This window comes from Puntigrus tetrazona, chromosome 10, assembly GCF_018831695.1.
Source record: "Puntigrus tetrazona isolate hp1 chromosome 10, ASM1883169v1, whole genome shotgun sequence".
Classification (NCBI taxonomy): domain Eukaryota; kingdom Metazoa; phylum Chordata; class Actinopteri; order Cypriniformes; family Cyprinidae; genus Puntigrus; species Puntigrus tetrazona.
In genome coordinates this window covers 15,697,904-15,722,987 of record NC_056708.1, presented here as the reverse complement: position 1 = coordinate 15,722,987, position 25,084 = coordinate 15,697,904, and the positions used below count along the sequence as shown (strand labels likewise).

Genomic DNA, 25,084 nt, shown 5'->3' with positions numbered 1-25,084 from the left:
GCTAGTATAAGGTGCACACATAGTTTACTTTTCATTAATCTCAAAATGTGTTGCTTGAAACATATTCCTATTTCCATTTTGTGCATACATAACTTTTAGATATCAGGCCTGTGTCTTTTATCAAATCTCAGTTTACATATAGGCTGCATCCGAAAGCTGAAAAGGGAAGGCATCAAGTTATGTCTGAATCCAGTGTCGGTTTCACTTCCTGTTTCCTAAGACACCTTCATCTGATTGATTTCTGAAGGCAAATTAGTAGATGTGTTTTTCGCTACCAAAACTTTGACAGTATTTGTCAGTTTGGCTGAGTGAGATGTTAATTTACATTAATGTTAAATATTCATATGTCAGGAGAATAAAGTAATGCTTGGTATTTTAACATGACACGATACAACACGAACATCTGTGACAAGAGATCTTCTCCACCACACTAGTTTCTTCCAAATCATTTTCCTTTTTTCCTTTGTACTCTGCTATACCTGTCAGGGATGAAATTAATGATATCATAATGCAGCATCACAGTGGGCGATAGATGGGTTGTCCGTATGATTCAGATGTTGTATAAATAAAAGGACAGTAAGGAGAGCAGATCAAACTCCTAACAGGAGGAGACTCACTCATGGCCTATGAGACAGAGGATCATGAGACTCAATACTGCTTTCCTGCCATCAACTCTTCATGTATCAAGGGAAAACGCTCCAGTCATGAATACTATATCATGTATGTGTTTTTTTCATTGCTGTCAGCATGGACTGTGTTTCTGAATCTGCTGGTGATCATCTCCATCTCTCACTTCAAAAAGCTTCACACTCCAACCAACCTGATCATTCTCTCTCTGGCTGTGGATGACATGCTTATTGGACTTATTGTGATGCCTGTAGATGCTATTAAACTAATTGAATCATGTTGGTACTTTGGAGACACATTGTGTGATGTGTTTATGATAATCATGGGACTGCTGCTCTCAACATCTCTTAGTAATTTAGTTTTAATTGCTGTTGATCGTTATGTGGCTGTGTGTCACCCTTTACTATACCCACAGAAAATAACCATGACTAAAACATTAATAAGCATCTGTCTCTACTGGTTTTTCTGTTTAACTTGCAATATTGCCTTTCTAATTAGTAGCAGATATTTTGACACTTCACAAACAACAGACATGTGTTTTGGAAAGTGCTATTTAATAGTAAGTTTTTCATGGACATTCACTGACATGTTTTTATCCTTTCTGTTCCCTTGTACTCTGATCATAACTTTATATTTGAGGATATTTTATGTGGCTCATCAGCAGGTGAAGGTTATAAACTCACTAGTGAAGGGTGGTAAAAGTGAAATGGAAGGATCAATAAGGAGGAAATCTGAGAGTAAAGCTGCTCTGACATTAGGGATCATTGTGACAGTTTATCTACTTTGCTATATTCCCTATTATATATTGTCTGTAGCAGGTACTTCTGTAATCTCTTCTGCCACAATGTCATTTCTGATATGGACTTTGTATTTTAACTCAGGTCTGAATCCTCTTATTTATTCTTTATTTTACCGCTGGTTTAAAATATCAATTAAATTCATCTTAACTCTTAAAATATTTAAAACAGCATCCTCTCTTTTGGACATTTTTGCTGAATATTCATAACTTTTGTCGTGGTTGATTTTAGTTTGAATACCATTTATTATATATGTAACATTTTCTTTATCATTGGAAATGTACCATTTCAATTAAGGCAATTTGCTGCATCTAATTTGGTGCATCATTAATAAAGCAGTATTAACCATGACTACTACTTGTGGATTTTTTCTTTTTTTCTTTTTGTGACTAGATTGATTTTTAATTTTCAAACTTATATTATCATGCTAATAGTCTGTTTTGTTATTTCAAATATTTTGATGTTGTCCTTTTCACATACAAAGCATTGCATAACTCTGCCCTGAAATTATATTTGCAATCTTATTAGGCCATATACAACCTCTAGGTCATTAAGATCTTGTTATCAGTTACATTTATCTGTTCCCCTCAATGTAAATCTAAAGGTGATTGAGCTTTTTTTATTCTTGCCCTGAATCTCTGGAACAGTCTTCCTTTAAATATCAGGCCCTCTCCATCACTGAATGTTTTTACTCTTTAGCATTGTTATCTATGTGTTAAATTTGACTTGCCTTTACTTACCTAATAGACAAGTGTGCATTTAAAAAATAAGAAAACTTATTTTTACAAGTGTCTTTTGTTATGTTGATGTAATAAACTGAAACACCGCACATCAAATTTGAACAAGTAAACCTGCCTGTAGTGTGGAAATTAACAATATTGCTAACAATTCTCATTTATAGTACATACCAATTTGAATTCTTGTTATAAAGATCTGATATGCTGTGTTGTTAATGCATGAATTCCATATTATTTATATTGTCCCTGCTGTCCAGTAATTGTAATAAGCCTTGTGCTCTGTTACCTTTAAAAAACAATTTATCGGTTTTAAAATTCTGCCAAATTTATAATAAATTTTAAACAATGTTTTGGTCGGTTTTATAACAATCAGGGAATGAACGAGTCAGTGACCCCTCCAACCGGTGGAGCCACTCCTCCAGTGCTAGTTTTCATCCAAAAACATTTATAATGGAATGCCCCCACCCCTGATTTAGAAGCGTCGACCTCGACAACAATCTGGCATCTAGGATGACGGAGGATGCTGAAGAAAGCATTATAACTCCTTGACCTTCCTTTCATCCATACCGACCCCCACTTGGCTGATGATATATCCAAGGAAGGACATACTAGTTTGGTGAAGCTAGCGTTTCTCTGCCTTGTCCTAGAGTTGGTGCTGTGTCAGATGATTTAGTATGGACATGTTCTTTCATGGTGTTAGAGTTTACATATTAGTATGTCGTCAGTGTAGACAATGACTCATCTGTTAATCATGTCTCATAAGATATCATTCATGAAAGACTGTTAGCAAAGCCAAATGGCATGCCTCATAGTGCCCACTTGTGGTGGTTGATCGTTCTATTCTGTGTGATTAGCGTAACTGGCAGTTTAATACTAGAAGCAGAGTTTGTAATATAATTCTTTTCACTCACTGAACGAGAGCTTGAGGACGGACAGATGGGGCAAGATACTTTGTGTCTGCCTGCCCACAGTAAAGGCATAGTTGATTTTACAAACTGCACTAACGCTCCCCGGAGACAGGGGAGTAAAGCCCAGCTGCAGTGCTGTTGTTGATATGGATGGCAAGATTAATAAATTACCCCAAGTTTCTCCCCTCATCCTGACAGGCCAGTTTCGACTGTAATTGTAGCTGATGCATGGGGAGTTGGGAGGCCTGGGTAGAGAGCTTGGTTGGACAGTTGCAGAATCGAGTGGCAAAGTCTTCTGTTGCAAAACATCAGAATGAGAGGGATCTATTTGCAGCGGTTTATTTGAGAGACAATCAGAAGGGGTCAATGACCAGTTAACTGGGATATCAATGGCAGAGTCAAACAGCAAGCAGGGCTCGGGGCAGGTGGCAAACAGAGTCAAGGAAACAGTCCGGGGTCAGGGCAGGTGGAGAGCAATCGATAAGGAAACAGAGTCGGCAACAGTAAACCAACACAGGTAATAACGCTCAGAATTGACAGCTAGGAAAATCAAGACTTTGCAAAGGGGTGACTGGGAGGACTACTTAAATGTGTGTGTGTGTGATCATGAGATGGGGGTGGAACAAGGAGGTAAGCCCAGGTATGAGGAATGACGGGAAACTGAGTCTCGGTGAGGGATAGATTTCAGGTGAAGGTTCCCTCTCGTAGTGCGGAGGCAGCGGAAGCTTCCCTTGAAACAACCATGAGCGATAGCTTTAGCACCTCAGTTCAAGTGGCTGGTGAAGCCATCATAGCATCTCTTTACTACTATAATGAGAAATAAATATGGACATCAATATGTATATAATAAGATGGCCTACACTACAACCTAATGAAATATCTTATGTATTTGCTCATTCAGTGTTTCAAACTGCAGAAAAACCTATAAAGCTTGTTTCCTATAGGGCTGTGTGTCACCCTTTACTGTACCCACAGAAAATAACTACAAGAAAAACAAATATAACATTGGCTGTCTGATTAGTGGCAGATATTTTGAAAGTTCACAAAAAAATAGATATGTGTTATGGAAAGTGTTATTTATTGTTAAGTTTTTCATGGACATTAACTGACTTATTATTTTTTATTTTTGTTACCTTGTACCCTGATTCTAACTTTATATGTGAGAATATTTTATGTTGCACATAAGCAAGTGAAAGTCATAAACTCTCTGATGAAGAGTGGTAAATGTGTAATTGGATGTCCAGTGAAGAGGAAATCTGAGAGCAAAGCTGCTCTGACATTAGGAAAGATTGTCAAAATTTATCCGCTTTGCTATATTCCATACTATATATTGTCTGTAACAGGGACTACTATAATCTCTCCTGCAACAATGACATTTCTAATGGGGTCTTTGCATGTCAGTTGTGGTCTGAATCCTCTCATAGATGCTTTATTCTACCGTTGGTTTGAATTGTCAGTCAAACATATCTTAACTTAAAATATTAGAGTCAGCATCCTCCCTCCTAGATATTTTTACAGATTAATAATTGTTGTCATCATGATTGCTGTTGAGGACAGGGAGTAAATTTAGAAACAAAACTTTAATAACACAATTCTTTACTCTTAGTTTTCTAGTTTTTCAATTAACTAAAAGTAGGTCACACAGGGCACATGGCACAAGACAAAAACAACAACAAAAAGAAGTCCATGTGTGACACATACTTCGCTCTTATTAATTATTGGGCAGCACCATTAGCCAACAGTCCTGTAGTTCTGCAGAAAGCTTTGCACTGCAGTCCCGGTCATAAGTGTTGAACCCAAGCTTGAAACATATGAAAGAAGAAAATGAAAGAAACAAGGAAAATTATCAATAAAAGCTGCATAGTTACGCTATGTAGTATAAATGATGATTTTTTTTTTTCTTAATTACGTATAGAATTTAAACAGCAGAGGTTTGTTGTCTTTGCATTTGCAATTTCTATTAGTGGACAAGCATTACATGGCCCTGAAATTATTTAAAGAAAATTGTCATAATGCAGCATCAGAGTGCGGTAGATGAGTTGGTCATCTGATCCAGACACGGTATAAATTAAAGGACAGCAAGGAGAGCAGAACAAACTCCTAACAGGAGGAGACTCACTCATGGCCTATGAGACAGAGGATCATGAGACTCAATACTGCTTTCCTGCCATCAACTCTTCATGTATCAAGGGAAAACGCTCCAGACATGAATATAATATCATGTATGTGTTTTTTTCATTGCTGTCAGCATGGACCGTGTTTCTGAATCTGCTGGTGATCATCTCCATCTCTCACTTCAAGAAGCTTCACACTCCAACCAACCTGCTCATTCTCTCTCTGGCTGTGGCTGATCTATTTGTTGGACTTATTGTGATGCCTGTAGAGGCCACAAAACTGATTGAGACATGTTGGTACTTTGGAGACACTTACTGTGGACTGTTTATGGCAATTACAGGCTTGCTCCTATCTGCGTCTTTAAGTAATTTAGTTTTAATTGCTGTTGATCGTTATATGGCTGTGTGTCACCCTTTACTGTACCCACAGAAAATAACCACAACGAAAACTGTAATGAGCATCTGTGTGTTCTGGTCTTGTTGTACGACTTATAACTTTGCCATTGTAATATGTAACGGATATTTTGACCCCTCACACAGAACAGATGTGTGTTATGGCGAGTGTATTGCTATGATTAGTTCTTCTTGGAGATTTACTGATTTGGCATTTTCCTTTCTATTTCCTTCTATCGTGATCATCACAGTGTATTTGAGAATATTTTATGTTGTACAATATCAAGTGAAAGTTATTAACTCTCTGATGAAGAGTGGTAAATGTGTAATAGAATGTTCAGTGAGGAGGAAATCTGAGAGTAAAGCTGCTCTGACATTAGGGATCATTGTCACAGTTTATCTGTTTTGCTGGATTCCATACTATATACTGACTCTAACAGAAATTACAGTAAACACTTTCACAACAGTAACATTTCTAACCTGGACTTTGTATATAAACTCAGGTCTGAATCCTCTCATCTATGCCTTATTCTACCGATGGTTTAAAATATCAGTTAAATACATATTGACACTTAAAATATTGGAGCCAGCATCTTCTGTCATGGACATTTTTACAGATTATTCATGATAAACACTCTGCATATCAGATGTATTTGTTTAATTTCAATAAACACATTATCAGGAATAAATTATATTCTATTCATTTAATTTAGAAAAATGTTTGTATTCAATCTGTTATGGTATAAATAAACCTGTACTCATTCTGTGTTTCTGTCACAACCTAATTGTTCATTTGGCTGAGATGATTCAGCATTCACAATGAACTTTATAATCAATTTTGTTAACATTTGTTGATGCTCTCTTGCTTTGCATAGTGTCTGTAGTCTAATATGTAACATTTAGTATGGATTTGGCAGAGTATAGTAATATTTTAATATATGCCATTCTGTACAATTGGGACAAATGATTTGAGCTCTTTGATTATCGATATAATAATTTTGAAAGAAATGAGCAACTGCATAAAAATAGTCATTTAGCTGTTAAGATGGACTTGTTGGAGTTTCTGTAAGGCTTATGAAGAACAGAAGAAATAAAAAAACAAAAGTGCTTGTATAGTTTTACATAACAGTTCTATCTGAGTCTCGTCATTTGCTGTGATTTGTGGTGCAAATGGGTAGCATTCTTTCAGATGGAGACTCAAACAGATCACAATGATACAGCAGATAGTGACAGGCTTAAAATACAAGTCCCTCTGGAAGCAGCCTTTAATACAAAATAAATTTATTAACTGTCCTTGACTTGAGATGAGAATAGAAGTTATTGCACCTGTATGTGTGTGTGTGTGTGTGTGTGTTTGTTTTACATCTTCAATGAATAGTGGTTTTGTCATCATGAAAGTAGCTCAAAAGTAATGCAAAAAATAGTGTAATGCATTACTATTCAGAGACAGTAATATTGTAATGTAACAAGTTTATTTTTAAAAGGCAGTAACTAGTAAAATATAACGTATTACAATTTGAAAGTAACATGCCCAACTCTGATCATTAATGGTGTGAACAGAAATAAAAGTTGTTGGTCCTTCGATCCAACTGATAATATACATATAACTCACTCCAGCAAGACAGATGGCGCTAACTTAAACTTTATTTTATGCCTGCACAAAAGGTGGTGCAAACAAACATTTCCCTGCTATGCCCTGTTCTACAGGGGTGCTAAGAGTGCTCAAAATAAATAAAATACACACCAAGTTGCAATTCGCTTATAACTCTCCCAGCTCTGATCATCCAGAAATCTCATCTCTGATTGTTTCTGGTGGCCCACTCTCCAACTAGACTTAATCAGGAGCCAAAATGATTGGAGTCGATTTCTCCTATGGGCAGAATATGCCCAGAATTCTCTTTGCAAACCATCCACCATTTCAATGTGTGCTCAGATTTCAACCACCACTATTCGCCTGAGAATCGCCAGAACTGCCTGCTGTCAATAACTGGCTGCAGAGGTGTCATTTATTGGGTACACCTGATTCTTGGAAAAGAGTAGAGCATGGAAAGTTCCATAGATTGTGTTCATAGACTTTCATTTCACTCACCACCAGATGTCACTCTCACATTATTCTCACACCAAGTAAACTGTTGCACTGAACTGCAATTCCTATCACCCATTGCACTGATGACACACACACCTAAATTCACTCATTACATGCTCGCCTGCATTCAATTACACTCACATCATGAATAGCAGTTCCAAGGCAGAGTATTGTTTGTGTTTATCACTCCCCCTGTGATAGCAACCTTATAGAGCCATTCCATATCTAGTTTATAGTTTGGTCTCAATCCTTGACTGGTTTGTCTCATCTGTCAGCAGCCAACCTTGGATTTTGACATGCTTTGGATGCACACTTGTCTTGCCGTTTCAGCCTAGATTATTGCTCATGTTATCGGATTAACCCACTTGTTTGCCCCCTCTGTATATTGTTTGCCAGTCAAAGACCCACACTTGCCCTAGGACTACTCTTGTGTTTTGCCCGTGCCTTTCCTGTTAGCTACTGTTGACCCTGCCTGTGTTTTAACCATGCATTCTAATAAAAGCTTGCATTTGGATCTGCACACTTCTTGTCTGGTCAACTCCATTACAGATTGATGCTGAGTGCATTGTGATTCTATTTATTTTTGTTAGAAAAAGAAACAATGTAGCATACTCTGTCTTGACAGTAAAACATTTCTCTGAATAGTGTTGCTGATAAAATAGTATAATGTTGTTGTTTTTCTGTGTTGATGTTAGTTTTTTTTAAAGCAACTCTCTGTGTTATAATGCTACTATTCATGCCATTTTGTGCAAAAGCAGTGTATCTGGGAAGTCGCTCTAAAGCTCTAATAAATTAAATAATTGTTCTAATTTATTGTTTTAGTAATAATGTCATGGTTCAGCAGCAGAGTGGGCGGTAGATGGGTTGGGCGTCTGATCCAGACACTGTATAAATAAAAGAACAGCAGAACAAACTCCTAACAGGAGGAGACTCACTCATGGCCTATGAGACAGAGGATCATGAGACTCAATACTGCTTTCCTGCCATCAACTCTTCATGTATCAAGGAAAAACGCTCCAGACATGAATACTATATCATGTATGTGTTTTTTTCATTACTGTCAGCATGGACTGTGTTTCTGAATCTGCTGGTGATCATCTCCATCTCTCACTTCAAGAAGCTTCACACTCCAACCAACCTGATCATTCTCTCTCTGGCTGTGGCCGACATGCTTATTGGACTTATTGTGATGCCCGTAGAGGCCACTAGGCTGATTGAGACGTGCTGGTACTTTGGAGACGCTTTCTGTGGACTGTTTGTGATAATCATGGGACTGCTTGGCTCAACATCTCTCAGTAACTTGGTTTTAATTGCTGTTGATCGTTATATGGCTGTGTGTCACCCTTTACTTTACCCGCAGAAAATAACAATGGCTAAAACTTTACTAAGCATCTGTCTCTGTTGGTTTTTCTCGTCAGTTTACAACACTGCCATTGGAATCAGCAACAAGTATTTTGACATTTCAAACAGAACAGATGAGTGTTATGGTCAATGTAACTTCACAATTAGTTTTACTTGCAGGGTCATTGATGTGATATATTCTTTTCTGTTGCCTTGCAGTGTGATGATCACTGCATATTTGAGAATATTCTATGTGGTTAATCATCAAGTGAAAGTTATAAACTCTCTGATGAAGAGTGGTAAATGTGTAACAGAAGGATCTATGAAGAGGAAATCTGAGAGTAAAGCTGCTCTGACATTAGGGATCATTGTGACAGTTTATCTGCTTTGCTATATTCCCTTCTATATATTGTCTCTAACAGGTACTGCTGTTATCTCTTCTGCCGCAATGACATTTCTAATATGGACTTTGTACATTAACTCGGGTCTAAATCCTCTTATCTATGCTTTATTTTACAGCTGGTTTAAAATATCAGTTAAACACATCTTAAGTCTTAAAATACTAGAGCCAGCATCCTCTCTCATGGATATTTTTAGAGGTTGATTCAAGTTTATTTTTAACTAAGCCGAAATCTACATGTTTCCTTCATCTCATATGTCTTTACCTATACTCTTCTCTGGATTAGTATTACGAAATGTTGGAGATAACTAAAGTGTCACAATGTCTCTGTTCATTTGTACAATGCCCCACTGCAGAATATATCTTGTAATTGTTGACCGTTATGTAGTTGAGTGTCACCTTTTACTGCACCCACAAAAAAAGTAAAACCTAAATGATAACATTTTAACTGAATGTTATATATAATATAGAGCCAGCATTTTAATATATACACAAATGTAAATCACACAGTTATAGTAGTCTTGTTTGTAAGATTCATGGTGTTTTAATGACTTTAATGTGAATAAATCCAAACTCAATTTCAGATATTATCTGTTCTTTTTATGTGAACGATAAACATTGAAATGTGCTTTCTATTTTATTGTTTGTTTAGATTAATGCATATTTGTTTTCTTTGTGCATCAGTCGGGGCAATTTGATAGCAAAATTATTTTTTCATTTTCTTATAAAGATATTAATGACTAAAATCTGATTACACTGTATTCAGCACAAACTGTGCTGCAATAATATGAAAGCAGCATGTATGTGCAAAAACAAGTATAAATCAATAAAAAATATTAATAAGCCATTGTAATGTGTTATGAAAAAAATAAAACAATAAAGCTGGATCACAGCATAAAGCCCATTAATACAATAAATAAATAAATACATAAAAACATTGGCAACTACAAGTCTAAATACATATCAGATCAAGGGAAAACCAGTACAACCTAAAACACAATCAGGACGGGGATAAAGAAAAAAGGTGCAAAACCATACAAAATTCAAAACGAAAGATGACACTAGATCACACACCTGACTGTGATCAAACACATACTCATTTTTTTACAAGACAAAAGCTACAAAAACTTTTCAGTGACCAAATGAAACAGAAAGAAAAGCCTTTTTGCACCAATTTCTACTCTTTTTAAAGTTGACTTTAAAAGTAGACTTTAAAGTTGTGACACTGCCACAAAACAGAAAAATAATACTCATTTCAAATATTCAAATAATTTCAAACATTTCCAATACATTTGGTATGGTTATTTATATATTTATGTTATTATTGTGGGTGTGGTGATCTGATACATTGAATTGCAATATGAAGGACTCTATTTAAAGTGGTAACTGGCAGCCATTTTTGGTGTAGAGTGATGGCACGTGGTGTGATATGCTGCAGGCTCTGAGGCAGCAAAAAAAAAGGAGCTGGGAAGTGCCATGCTCTCACGGGAGCCAGTGCAATGGAATACATTTTTATCTGGCACATTGACTTGAGGATTACCCGATTATTATTGAGGGCTACGTCCAGTAAACAAGCACATTTTCTCTGTCTGGGATTGTTTGTGGATTACTTTTCCCTTTTTCTGTGGCATTGCCTGTGGAATCTAGAAAACTGAAGATAAGGTGGGTGAGACTGATGGGTTTTGACTTTATAATCGCTTACACCTTTTTACTTTTTGCTGAGATCATTGTTTTTGAACTGCTTCTTTGTTTTGCATTCTGATTATATGATTATATCTTTCATATGTGCGTTTACAGTATAGGATTTAAAAACTCATTTGCCCTTGTGGACTAAGTCAGGTGAGAAACGGTTTTATATGATATATGCTCTGGAGCATTCATTGCTGTGGCAGTGAAAAATGATTAGAATGACATCTGCCAAGGCAGTAATTTAAGGTCAACTCGAGTGCCCCCTTACATTTTTGTTGAGCTTTATATAATAGAAATTACCTGAAAAGACCTTGCTGTATTAACAGTAAAGTAACAGTAAAAATAAATGCTGCTGTAATTAGTGACTAGTTAGAAATCACTGTTGTGGCAGAAAAAAATATCTACACTTTGTACGGTGATTCACTGCTGTGGCAGTAAGAAATAACAGGGCTGATTTGAGAATAGTGGGAAATGTTGCTGCTGCTGTGTGACAGACCTCATGATAGGAAGGACGATTCAACAACAATAACAGCAGTAATTTAACAGCCTTCACTGTCGATGGTTACAGAAACAGACAGGTTGCAGAGACAGTACCAGTGACATTGAATGAACCAAGACCAAAAAGAAACATTAAACCTCCTGAAAGACTGATTGAAGTTATGTGAAATGTTGAGCTGTGCTAAGGGACTTATTAGTTTCTATGTTAATAAGAGAATAAGTAGTAAAAATCGGTTAAAAGTTGTATTGCATTTGAATATTGTTGTTGCTGAGTCATGTTATAGAAGCTCAAAATTAGTTTTATTTCAGTTCATTATATATCATTATATTTGTTATATATATTGTGACGAGTCAGCTGCCTCTCCCCTTGATTGTCATCATCACCCCATCCTTTATTCGGGATGGGGTGAGAGCTGTGGGCTGTGAGAGGAGAGGCGTGGTATTGGACAGGTCTGGCGGCGTGTGATGAGGCAAACCTGAAGTGGATCGAGCCTCGTCACCACCGCAGTTAAATGCCGAGCGCACCTCACCTCCAGAGAGACCGGTCTCTTTCCCCATGCATGCACGCTGGTGTCCTCGTGGGTCCAGGAAGGAGTGCGTAAGAGAAGCAAGCCGTCGTACTCGTAATCCCGGCGATGACTGCACACGTGTACCGCTGACGGGCCAGGATGCCGGGCTGTTTAACCCTTCTGACTGCCGTTCGGAGGAAGCAGAGAAGAAGCTGTGGGAAGAAGCCGCCGCCCCTCGCACCCTGGACCACAGAGGAGAGCTTGTGTGGCCGCCGGACTCCACCCCTTACCTGAACCCTTCCCCCTGGAACCCTAACCTACCTGCACTCCCCCTGCAGCACGACGAGGACACCAGTTCCCCCGTTTATTTTGGACGCTCTTTTCCCTGGTCACTTTATTTGTATTTCTATTCATAAAAAGCCTCTCTGAGGCCTGACGCCACCACTGTGAGTTTTTATGAATCGTTAGCTCCTCCCGCCACACTGGGCAAGGCGGAGCTTAGACAGCACAGTTGGGTAACATATGATAATGTCATCCCTTCTCTCTGATAAAGCCTGGGATAACCCACACCCGGATGGAAGATTGACAGAGACTCGCTCCCAGCCACCAGAAGGGCCTTATGTCAGTGTTCACGCTCGTTATTTCTAATGTTAATGTTTTCATTCAGTGTCAGAGGCACACACTTATCACTGTTATATCAGTTATAGTATTCTTTAAGTTAACGTACACTTTCACAGCAGTGTTGGTGTACTGCTGCCGATCAGCTAATGGAAATTTAAAAAAAATGTTTTTGCACTTTTTCTGTTAAGGAATTTTATTGTCATTTTAGGGGTTTTGTTTGCCAATTCTAAAAATATGTATAGATTAAAAACTGTGTATACCTTTGTATATACAGTACATATGTATATAAAGTACATATATATTTAGATACAACAAAATGTTTTGTAAAGTATCCTAAAAAAAGCAGAGGTAGTTTTAGTCAAAATATTATTTCATCTGCTATCTACCTCAATATAAACTGCCTTCGGGGAGCTCCTTAATCAAACCAAAATGATATTTTAGCATTTGTGATTAATGGAGCAAAGACTTGAATGAACAGGGGCTAAAAAGCCAAAAGTAATTTTTTTGTGTTTTAGTGCAACATTGTGGTGTTTTGTTCGTGAATTTTGAAGTACTCGGGCAAGCCAGTGATTTAATGATGCATTCATAAATACAGTCAATTGTTTCATTTGTAAATAAATTAGCCTTTTGATTCATTTGAATGAATGGGTCAATGAATCACTCATTAGGACTTGTCTCCACCTACTGGCAATTTTGTTGTCATATTTATTTAAGCCGACCAAAGTACAGAACAAAAACATACTGCCAAAATTTGACAAACAGACAGATTAGACAGATTGTATTTATTTATTTATATATTTTATATTTTGACCACTGGCTAACATTACTCCTATACAAGAAAAACATACAGGAAGGAAAATTAGTTTCTCTCTAGGATGCACGAACTTGAAAAGATTAATTCCCTTGGTAAATGGGTGTGTCAGTCTGATCCAGACACTGTATAAATGAAAGTACAGTAAGGAGAGCAGAACAAACTCCTAACAGGAGGAGACTCACTCATGGCCTATGAGACAGAGGATCATGAGACTCAATACTGCTTTCCTGCCATCAACTCTTCATGTATCAAGGAAAAACGCTCCAGACTTGAATGCAATATCATGTATATGTTTTTTTCATTACTCTCAGCATGGACTGTGTTTCTGAATCTGCTGGTGATCATCTCCATCTCTCACTTCAAGAAGCTTCACACTCCAACCAACCTGATCATTCTCTCTCTGGCTGTGACTGACCTGTTTGTTGGACTTATTGTGATGCCCACAGAGGCTATAAAAATGATTGAGACATGTTGGTACTTTGGAGACACTTTCTGTGGACTGTTTATCATAATCATGGGAATGCTGGGCTCAACATCTCTCAGTAACTTAGTTTTAATTGCTGTTGATCGTTATGTGGCTTTGTGTCACCCTTTACTGTATCCACAGAAAATAACCAAAACCAAAACCTTAATGACCATCTGTCTCTGCTGGTTTTGCTCTTCAGCTTACGTAAGTGCCCTTTTTTGCAGCAACAGACGTTCTGACTCTTCAGACAAAATAGATGTGTGTTATGGAGAGTGTTCTTTCATGATGAGTTTTACATGGACAGTTACTGATCTGTTTGTGTCCATGCTTCTTCCTTCTACCCTGATCATAGCTTTATATTTAAAGATATTTTATGTTGTACATCAGCAAGTAAAAGTTATAAACTCTCTGATGAAGGGTGGTAAATGTGTAACGGAAGCTTCAATGAGGAGGAAATCTGAAAGTAAAGCTGCACTGACATTAGGAATCATTGTAGCAATTCATCTTTTCTGTTGGTTACCAATCAATATTTTTTTTCTGGCAGGGAATACAATGATGTCTTCCGTAATAGTGAATTTTCTAACATGGGTCTACTATATTAACTCAGGCCTAAATCCTCTTATCTATGCTTTATTTTACCCTTGGTTTAGAAAATCAGTTAAACGCATCTTATCACTTAAAATATTTCAGCCAGCATCTTCTCTGGTGGACATTTTTACAAATTTTCATTCATCATGAGAGAATTTTATTGTTGTTTTAACTCTTAATTTAATATAAGCTTACTGCACGTACTGGCGGCAGCTTCAAAGTCAAAGTGTTTATGCATGGCACATTGTTACAGGTACATATTGAAACATTTTAATCACACTGCTTAAGGTACATATTGTGGCAGCACAGAATTAAAATATCCAGAGAGTGTCACTGGTTAATGCTCTTTAATGTTAGAAATGATCTCACACCTCACCCTGAACCTACCCAATAGTGTTAACAAATGCAATATAAAACATATTCACTGTTTTCATGCACAATGTTAAAATAGTTTTGAAGTCATAACATGATATTCTGGAAGTACTTGTGTAAAAAAAATTGCCTTTGTTAATGAAAATTCTGCCAAGCCTGCACCATGGCATCCAGCCCCAGTGGAGCTGGATGAACTAGAGAGAACCAGAGGGGATGAGGAGAGCAAGAGCGTTGCGCCACCTTGGCGGGGGGAAGTAGCCTCCTCCAGCGCTTTCTTGCCCACCCAGTTGGCGCTGCTTCATGAGTAGCCCAGTAGCGTTATTAATCTCATAATAATTTTGAAAGAAATGAGTAACTGCATGGAACAGCTTTAGTTGTACTGATGAACTTGTTGGAGTTATGGTAACGCTCGTGAAGAGCAACAGAAAATAAACAGCAACAGAAATGTTTATAGCTGTTGTATCTGAGTCTTATCATTTACTGCGCTCATTGAAAAGCCCAGTGAAATTCTGACACAGGTTTTGATTAGATAATGGATAAGTAAGTGTCCTGTGTGCCAGGTTAACAATAACAGTTAACAGGTGATTTTCGTTATACTCTGTATTGGCAGAATAGGCCACAGATGTACAGTCATTTGTTATTAATATTGTACATTGCTCATATTGGTATTGAATCGTGGCACAAATGGGTAGCATTCGACTAAATATAATGCTAATCAGGGCTGCTGCTGCCCAAATGTGTCCTAGGCAGAATAATATCGTTGTGCCCCCTTCCTTAAAAAAAATAATAATTGTAATTAAATGGTATCATTTGTAAATTACAATTGTAGCACTAGTTACCTATGGCTATAATATTTTATTTATACAGTTGTCTGATTGAGTTTTTGGTATAAAGCATTCATTATTTTACTTTAATAAAACCAAGGTTAATTTTGGTAAGGGGTGTGATGTCCACATGTTCTTGTTCAAGAAATTATAGAGGCTGTAGCATTTCTATTGTAAAAAAAACTGGATATTTTTATTCAGTCTTTGGTCGATAGCCTATTAAACTAGGATTTGATTATTTTGTAAGTTGTAACAGCAATTATCAGGCTATTGGTTGCACTTTGCAAGAATTTATAATAATTTGTTGTGTATTTTTTAAATATATTTTAACAGTGTTATTCAGTTACACTATAGGTCTATACGATTATCATTAACTGATCATTATTGCTTCATTGTTTTTATATAATAAATTTTAAACTAGAAACTAGACTATTAAGTCAGATGTGTCGTTAGTAGTGAAATTATTACAGACATTAAAACACAAGTCAACAGTAAAAAAAAAAAAACATAGGATAATTATGAACTTACGTGGCAGCGATTTGCAGATTTTATCTCAGGCTTTATGCTTTGGAATGTGTTGATGACTTTTCCCTGTAATAGCCTAGGTGTCCATTATTATTAGTCATTTGTATTTAGCCTTAAACATGTTGTAAGAGCGAGCAGGTGGGGGTGTGCTGATGCTGCAATGGCGAATCATTTGTGCTTATACTCATCATAAAAATATATATCACGTCAGTAGTTATGTGCAACAATGAACATCCTTTCAGCTGGAGACTGATCCCAATGAAACATCAGATAGTAATGTTAATGTAAATTACAACTAAAATATTCCTTATCAGATGCATTAAATTAATTGGATTCGTTTCCTTGTGTAGCATTAGGGTGGGCGGTATATGGGTCCATCTGATCCAGACACTGTATAAATGAAAGGACAGACAGAAGAGCAAAGCAGACTCATAACAGGAGGAGACTCACTCATGGCCTATGAGACAGGCCTATGCTTTCCTGCCATCAACTCTTCATGTATGAAAGGCAAACGCTCCAGACATGAATATAATATCATGTATGTGTTTTTTTCATTGCTGTCAGCATGGACTGTGTTTCTGAATCTGCTGGTGATCATCTCCATCTCTCACTTCAAGAAGCTTCACACTCCAACCAACCTGATCATTCTCTCTCTGGCTGTGGCCGACATACTTACTGGACTTATTGTTATGCCTTTGGAGGCCATTAAACTGATTGAGACGTGCTGGTACTTTGGCAATACTGCCTGTGGACTGTTTACTATTACCCTTGGTGTGATTATTTCAGCATCTCTTAGTAATTTGGTTTTAATTGCTGTTGATCGTTATGTGGCTTTGTGTCACCCTTTACGGTATCCACAGAAAATAACCAAAACCAAAACCTTAATGACCATCTGTCTCTGCTGGTTTTGCTCTTCAGCTTATATAAGTGCCCTTTTTTGCAGCAACAGACGTTCTGACTCTTCAGACAAAATAGATGTGTGTTATGGAGAGTGTTCTTTCATGATGAGTTTTACATGCACAGTCATTGATCTGTTTGTGTCCATGCTTCTTCCTTCTACCCTGATCATAGCTTTATATTTGAAGATATTTCATGTTGTACATCAGCAAGTAAAAGTTATAAACTCTCTGAGGAAGGGCGGTAAACGTGTAAGGGAGGATTTGGTGGGGAGAAAATCGGAGAGAAAAGCTGCTTTCACATTAGGAATCATTGTAGCAATTCATCTTCTCTGTTGGTTACCTCTCTATATTTTTTTTCTGGCAGGGAATACAATGATGTCTTCTGTAATAGTGAATTTTCTAAGATGGGTCTACTATATTAACTCAGGCCTAAATCCTCTTATCTATGCTTTATTTTACCCTTGGTTTAGAAAATCAGTTACATGCATTCTATCACTGAAAATAGTTCAACCAGCATCTTCTCTGGTGGACATTTTTTCAAATTATTACTCATAAATCACATATTTCAACAATGTGTTTGTATTTTTAGTTTTTCAAAATGGTAGATCACACTTTCTAACTGTACCCCCTCTTGATAATGCAACATAACGGGCACTGCACATTACAAATGTCACTTTTTTTGTTTTATTTCTAAAGACAACAAAGTTATATGCTTATGCTGCACAACAGTTATGCTTATGTGGGTGTGCAAACAAAGAAAAAACATCATGAAACAGTTTGGTTAAAATATTATTATTTAATGAATGTTTTACATATTAGCCTCAAAACAAAAAGATTTCAAGAATGAAACAACGCTCATATGCAACCTCTAATAAAAAAGATAATATTTCATTCATGTTAATAAACCTGAACCAGAAAAGAAAAAGAACAAATACAGAAAAAGTCTCAATTGTCATTTGTTTTATTTGTTATGGTATATTTTGATTTTAGAATGGACACACTTTTGGAAGTACACACATAGGTTTCCTAGTGAAAGAAAAAGTGTACTTTATTGTATTTGTTTATTAGTACAGTGCAAATATGTACTGTTTGAAAAAAAGAAATTACCATCTTCAAATACATAAAAAGTATATTATCATGCTTTTGCCTATTTTCACAATACAACACATTTTTAATAATTTTAATTTAGTATATTATAAAATTCTGTTTATTATACTTTCAAAGTAGATTATGAAATCAAACTTGCTACAACCAGTAGTCGTCACATTTTTTAAGTCACATTTTTGATTGTGGAAACACTTAGCTGAACATCTCTAAAAGAAGAAATACAAACACAGAATCTGTTTGTTATAGATGTAAAAGATGCTCTATCCGTACACTTGAAAACCACCAGTGTCATAATTTCTCAGAATGTTCAGAATCACTTAACTAAAAAATTATTTTTTTTTAATTTACTTTTTGTTTATTTTAGAGAATTTTTTTTACATACAGTTTATGTAGTATGTACTGTAAAGTACTAGTTGAAAGCTAATCAAACCACAATCATTTATTAGTATTTTGTGGCACTGATTATTCTTGAAAATGACAGATACAAGTACTGCACAGTGGCCAGAGGGATTTTGAGCTGTTAATTTTGCAGAACAGTATAGTCAGGTCACTACATGATGCTGGAAAATGTTTCTTGACTCTCTCTCCTCCAAAACACCCCAAAGTAACTCAATAATATGGGCATCTGGTGACTGTGAAGGACATGGGAGATGTTCAGCTTCACTTTCATGTTCATCAAACCACTCTGTCAACAAAGTCTTGCTGTGTGTATTGTTGCATTATCATTCTGTTACACGGCACATGGTGGAGGAAAAAATGGGGTTGAAAAAAAAACGCAAGCTTCTGGAGGCCACATAAGTCAGAAGAATTCTATTTAGATAAATGGGTGTAGAGCCAGTGGTTGTTTTGTAGGCAAACATATTTACAATTATATGAAATCAGTGATTGGTGTCCAGTGGAAACTAAAGAACAGAGGTGCGACATGCACTCTTATCAGCTTGTGGCAGACTAATCTTGCAGCTAAGCAAAGTGATATTTAGCTGATCATCAATAACACTTCCAAGTTTCCTGGCTGACCTGTAAGGGGTTATGGCTGACACATCTATCTGGATGGAGAAGCTGTGATGAATTGTTCGTTTTGAATTGAAATGCGACAATGCTGTTGCATCAGTGTAGTGTGTTTATTTCACACCTTTAATGAACAGCCCCATGGAGGATGATCTCTACAGCAATAATATAAATCATAACAATTATAATTGGGCCTCTGAGTTTTCGCATGATTGATGTTTTCTGACATAAGTATGAGTAAACAATTTGAACAAAGACATGTACATAACATATCAACCCACGGGACTGCCATGATAGAGGCCCATTTACATTGTATGTACATAAAATTGTCAAAATTGCATTTAATTATAACATTTTTCCATTAAGGTGGTCTGCACTGTCTGGCCTACTATAACAGTATGCACCAGTGTTAAAAATGCATGTGACATCTGACCAAAGCATCGTTGAAATATTAGGGGATTATAAGAGGTACAGAAAGCTTGTGCTTGGTCTGTATTTTAATAAAGTAACATTTTAGATTTCATGTTCACCACCAGGTCATTTTGAAAAGCTTTTAATTATTTTTAATCACTTTTCAGCTTTAGCAATTCATGCAAATAGTGGGTAATGCGTATTGCATTAATGCTGTCATATCTGACTATAACATGCCATATAGCCTATAAAACGCTCTTGCATCTTTATAATTGTAATATTTCGGCAGGAATAAAATATGTAGTTTCAACGACCAGGTACATTTACATTTGTCCAGTTTGTTGGGAATGCAGCCCAAACCTTGTATATCGTACCTAAATAACGGTTATTTTCACTCTTTAACCAGAACAAAAGTGTGTGGAAAGTGCTGCTTCAATAAAAAGATTTGCTTTTCTGTGTCCTTGTATCTTGTTCTTAACTTTACATTTAAGGATGTCAGGGATATCATTCTTAAATGTCGAGCGCAGTTTAAAGTAGCTTTTCATAAAGTGCAGCTTAGATTTAATCTGTTTTTCATTGAAAGAACGTTAAAAGACTTTTCCTTCAAACACTTCCTGTGGTATAGTAGCATTCCTCACAGTGCGTTCCCGCTGGCAAATAGTGTGTGCAGCACATTATTGGAGTTTGAAAGCAGTTGAGGGCATCAAAAAGTCTGGGCATTCCTCCACTTTATGCGAATATTGAGCAAAAAACGCTGGGTGATGACCAATCGCTGAAGATGAAATGCAAACAGCTCTAAGTGTAACTCAAACATAATTAGGCTACAAAAATTATTTTTAAGTAGAAACATTTTATAGCGCTTTTAACAAGACGGATTGTGTCGAAGCATTGAACAGTATCAAATAGAAGAAAAGAGTGACAGTAATGTATGATGACAAGATTAAACACTTGATTAAGCATTAAATGTTAACCAGGCTCAGTTGGCAGCCAGCTCTTCTCTGGCTGGAAGACCAGCACTTAATTCCAGTTCAATTTTAAATGCAGCTATGTCAGACTGTGTAAAGGACTTGTGTGTGTATTTGGTTCCCATGATCTGTCCATGGGGTCATCTGTTCTGGTCTCCGATGAAGGTCATTTTTGTTGATTCACCATCTGATCTGGTCTACCTGTTAGATGCATTAAATTAATTAGTTTCCTTTTTCAGCATCAGAGTGGGCGGTAGATGTGTTGGTCGTCTGATCCAGACACTGTATAAATGAAAGGACAGTAAGGAGAGCAGATCAAACTCCTAACAGGAGGAGACTCACTCATGGCCTATGAGACAGAGCATCATGAGACTCAATACTGCTTTCCTGCCATCAACTCTTCATGTATCAAGGGAAAACGCTCCAAATTTGAACATAATATCATGTATGTGTTTTTTTCATTGCTGTCTGCATGGACTGTGTTTCTGAATCTGCTGGTGATCATCTCCATCTCTCACTTCAAGAAGCTTCACACTCCAACCAACCTGATCATTCTCTCTCTGGCTGTGGCTGACTTTCTTATTGGACTTATTGCCATGCCAATAGAGGCAATTACATTGATTGAGACATGTTGGTACTTTGGCAAAACTGCCTGTGGACTGTTTGCTTTGATCCTCGGTTTGATTATGTCAGCATCTCTTGGAAATTTAGTTTTAATCGCAGTTGATCGTTATGTGGCTGTATGTCACCCTTTACGGTATCCACAGAAAATAACCAAAACCAAAACCGTAATGACCATCTGTCTTTGCTGGTTTTGCTCTTCAGCTTATATAACTGCCCTATCAAGCAGCAATAGACGTTTTGACACTTCAGATAAGATAGATATGTGTTATGGAAAGTGTTCTTTCGTGATGAGTTTTACATGGACAGTCGCTCATGTGTTTGTGTCTTTGCTTTTTCCTTCCACTGTGATCATCGCTTTATATTTAAAGATATTTTATGTTGTACATCAGCAAGTAAAAATGATAAACTCTCTTATGAAGGGTGGTAGATGTGTAACGGAAGCTTCAGTGAAGAGGAAATCGGAGAGAAAAGCTGCTTTCACATTAGGAATCATTGTTGGAATTCATCTTCTCTGTTGGTTACCTCTCTATATTTTTTCTCTTGTAGGAAATGCAGTAATGTCTTCTATAATAGTGAATTGTCTTATATGGGTCTTCTATATTAACTCAGGCCTAAATCCTCTTATCTATGCTTTATTTTATCCTTGGTTTAGAAAATCCGTTAAACACATCTTATCACTTAAAATATTTCAGCCAGCATCCTCTCTGGTGGATATTTTAAAAAATTTTCCTTAATGAGTGCTGTATTTCCACAACAAATTTGGGTTTCGGCTTCAGTTTTTACATTTAACATAAGAAACAACAAGTATGCGTATCTAGATGTATACACAAAGTCAAAGCATCAAAGCAAACACATTTTAGAATTTTAGAAGATGTATTACAAATGTGCAGTTTTATGTCAACCAAAAAAAAAAAAAAGATTTTAAGACCAACTTATGAAACACAGATTAATAGATTGTTCACATATGTTTAGCTTTTTTCTTATAAGTTTACCTGGTTTCATAGCATAAAGGTACATTGGTGCAATTTTTGGTGAGACATGAAATGCATATCAATACATACATATCACTGCAGTTACCAAAAGAAATGAACAATAGAGGCAGTAAAACATAATTCTTTTTATTCCTTTTAACAAAACATTACAGAGTTTAGTAAAGCATAATTTTCACCGCAATACATATCTAAAGCTGTAATAAAAACACTGCAATACATGTCTATACATAATAAAAAAAAAAGTGGTCCCAGGGTTCACATATTGAAACTGTGGCGAAATGTGCAATAAGGTATATAAAAACAATGTTGCACAAATAGTGCACAGAGGTGTGTATTTTAATGGGACCAGGTTGAATGTTCTATCAAAAATAAGAAGTAAAAAAGAGGAAATAAATAAATCACCCAATAAAACTATCACCCTTTTTGTTTGTTCATTTGTCTGATTTATTTGTTCTGTTGAAATTTTTTTTTTTTTTTTATTGTGTTTCTCTATGCTGTTGCTACCTGAACCCCTCATACATTTCTGCAACACTATCCTTACGTTTCTTACTGTACATTTTGCGGCAGTTTCAAAGTGAAACTTCCAAAGAATGGTGTTAAAACGCACATTCAATACATGACCGTGGCATATTTTTATTACATTGGTACATGTATGTATTGTTGTGTTTTTATTACCTTAAATCTTTCCAAATGTGTTCACCATAGCGCGAGTTACTGAGTTTTAAGTTTGAGGAAGTCAGAGTTTTTCTGCCTCTATAGTGTGCATTGTGATTCGTGTAGTGACTTGTACATAGGAACATGATTACGGGGTTGCAGAAATGTATATAGAGCACACATTTCCAATTAGCCTAGGTTGGGAAGGGTCGTACAAGCCACAATTTATGAGGGGCTATAAAAATTCTAAATTAATATTTGCGGAAATACATAACCAGCCAGTACTCAAAGCTATTACCTTATTAGCCCGATTCACAATGCTTTGCTTACAATAAGGCTTGTAATTTGCATGGAAACTCGAGCATGGCACTATATTATTACATCACTTCTGTAAACATACAGAAATGTAATTTTACACACTATACTGATAGTCACGCAGAATCTGTGATTACTAAGTACAGTATCCAGACTGGTGAGATGACTGACAGACAAACACTTACCTCTAACCATTAGATTCAGTCAACTTGTGACTGTCCCACTGATTGCCACTGTCAAGGTGCAGAGAAATATGAAAGACATCGTCTGAATGCTCCATCTGATCAGAGCTTTGTTGAAATATTAGGAGATTATAAGAAGTACAGAAGGCTTGGTCTGTATGTAACACAAAAACCTATGTGTATTTTAATAATTCTCACAGTGATTCACTAAAATACAGAATTATGCCAGTATTACGTCAGTATTACTAAAAAAAAAAAAAAAACAAAGACAAGAAATTATTGCCTAATAATGTGATAATAATCAAGCAACTGTTGTGTGGCTAAATAAGTTTAAATATACAGCAAATAATTAAAAAAACATCATAATGCAGCATCAGAGTGGGCGGTAGATGTGTTGGTCGTCTGATCCAGACACTGTATAAATGAAAGAACAGTAAGGAGAACAGAACAAACTCCTAACAGGAGGAGACTCACTCATGGCCTATGAGACAGAGGATCATGAGACTCAATACTGCTTTCCTGCCATCAACTCTTCATGTATCAAGGGAAAACGCTCCAGTTTTGAACATAATATCATGTATGTGTTTTTTTCATTGCTGTCAGCATGGACTGTGTTTCTGAATCTGCTGGTGATCATCTCCATCTCTCACTTCAAGAAGCTTCACACTCCAACCAACCTGATCATTCTCTCTCTGGCTGTGGCCGACATGCTTATTGGACTTATTGTGATGCCCGTAGAGGCCATAAAGCTGATTGAGACGTGCTGGTACTTTGGCGATACTTACTGTGGACTGTTTACAGTGATCCTTGGATTGCTTCTTTCTGTGTCTCTCAGTAATTTAGTTTTAATTGCTGTTGATCGTTATATGGCTGTGTGTCACCCTTTACAGTACCCACAGAAAATAACCATGACTAAAACATTGTTGACCATCTGTCTCTCCTGGTTTTGCTTTTCATCTTATTTCACCTTATTTGCAATTAATAATGGATATTTTAATAGCTCACACAGATCTGCTGTGTGTTACGGTGATTGCTCTGTTATGCTGAATTTTGCTTGGACAGTTGCTGATCTCATTTTATCATTTGTCTCTCCTAGTATACTTATTATAACTTTATATTTGAGGATTTTCCATGTCGTACATCAGCAAGTAAAAGTTATAAACTCTCTGATGAAGAGTGGTAAATGTGAAATAGAAAGATCGGTGAAGAGGAAATCTGAGAGTAAAGCTGCACTGACATTAGGGATCATTGTGACAGTTTATTTGTTTTGCTGGATTCCTTATTATATCTGTTCTCTATCAGCTGTCTGTTCCACAACCATAAATGTTTTCACATGGGCCGTGTATTTTAACTCGGGTATGAATCCTGTGGTGTATGCCTTATTTTATCCCTGGTTTAAAAACACAGTTAAACACATTTTAGCATTGAAAATATTTCAGCCAGCATCTTCCCTGTTCAATATTTTAACAGAATATCAATTGTAATTAAATTGAAGTTATCACTCTGAGAACAATTTCAGATAAAATGCAATTGTTAAAGTTCTAATAAAGATGATCATAAAAATATATTCTTGTAATTTACACTACATGTATTATAATATTATGTACTTTCTTTTACT

General features: G+C 36.4%; 4 protein-coding genes and 3 pseudogenes across 4 annotated transcripts; all 7 read left to right on the top strand.

Moving 5' to 3' along the window:
- The first annotated feature begins 562 nt into the window (after nucleotides 1-562).
- On the top strand, nucleotides 563-1,633 carry LOC122353087 (trace amine-associated receptor 13c-like). Its single transcript, XM_043250919.1, has one exon. It carries the CDS (start codon nucleotides 620-622, stop codon nucleotides 1,631-1,633), a length of 1,014 nt encoding a protein of 337 aa, XP_043106854.1. The 5' UTR covers nucleotides 563-619.
- A 3,509-nt stretch (nucleotides 1,634-5,142) lies between these two features.
- Nucleotides 5,143-6,204, top strand: LOC122353050 (trace amine-associated receptor 13c-like). Its single transcript, XM_043250883.1, has one exon. The coding sequence runs from the start codon at nucleotides 5,191-5,193 to the stop codon at nucleotides 6,202-6,204; it is 1,014 nt and encodes a 337-aa protein (XP_043106818.1). The 5' UTR covers nucleotides 5,143-5,190.
- Nucleotides 6,205-8,560: 2,356 nt separating this feature from the next.
- LOC122353072 (trace amine-associated receptor 13c-like) lies at nucleotides 8,561-9,607 on the top strand. The gene has a single exon (XM_043250904.1). The coding sequence runs from the start codon at nucleotides 8,600-8,602 to the stop codon at nucleotides 9,605-9,607; it is 1,008 nt and encodes a 335-aa protein (XP_043106839.1). The 5' UTR covers nucleotides 8,561-8,599.
- Nucleotides 9,608-13,719: 4,112 nt separating this feature from the next.
- Nucleotides 13,720-14,738, top strand: LOC122352460 (annotated as a pseudogene).
- Nucleotides 14,739-16,707: 1,969 nt separating this feature from the next.
- Nucleotides 16,708-17,763, top strand: LOC122352458 (trace amine-associated receptor 13c-like). The gene has a single exon (XM_043249866.1). The coding sequence runs from the start codon at nucleotides 16,708-16,710 to the stop codon at nucleotides 17,761-17,763; it is 1,056 nt and encodes a 351-aa protein (XP_043105801.1).
- A 3,017-nt stretch (nucleotides 17,764-20,780) lies between these two features.
- Nucleotides 20,781-22,057, top strand: LOC122352457 (annotated as a pseudogene).
- Nucleotides 22,058-23,888: 1,831 nt separating this feature from the next.
- Nucleotides 23,889-24,950, top strand: LOC122353077 (annotated as a pseudogene).
- The last annotated feature ends 134 nt before the right edge of the window (nucleotides 24,951-25,084 follow it).

What these genes read in the sequence shown, in the direction of transcription:
- LOC122353087 (XM_043250919.1), top strand. Translation starts at nt 620, where the DNA reads ATGGCCTATGAGACAGAGGATCATGAGACTCAATACTGCTTTCCTGCC.
- LOC122353050 (XM_043250883.1), top strand. Translation starts at nt 5,191, where the DNA reads ATGGCCTATGAGACAGAGGATCATGAGACTCAATACTGCTTTCCTGCC.
- LOC122353072 (XM_043250904.1), top strand. Translation starts at nt 8,600, where the DNA reads ATGGCCTATGAGACAGAGGATCATGAGACTCAATACTGCTTTCCTGCC.
- LOC122352458 (XM_043249866.1), top strand. Translation starts at nt 16,708, where the DNA reads ATGAAAGGACAGACAGAAGAGCAAAGCAGACTCATAACAGGAGGAGAC.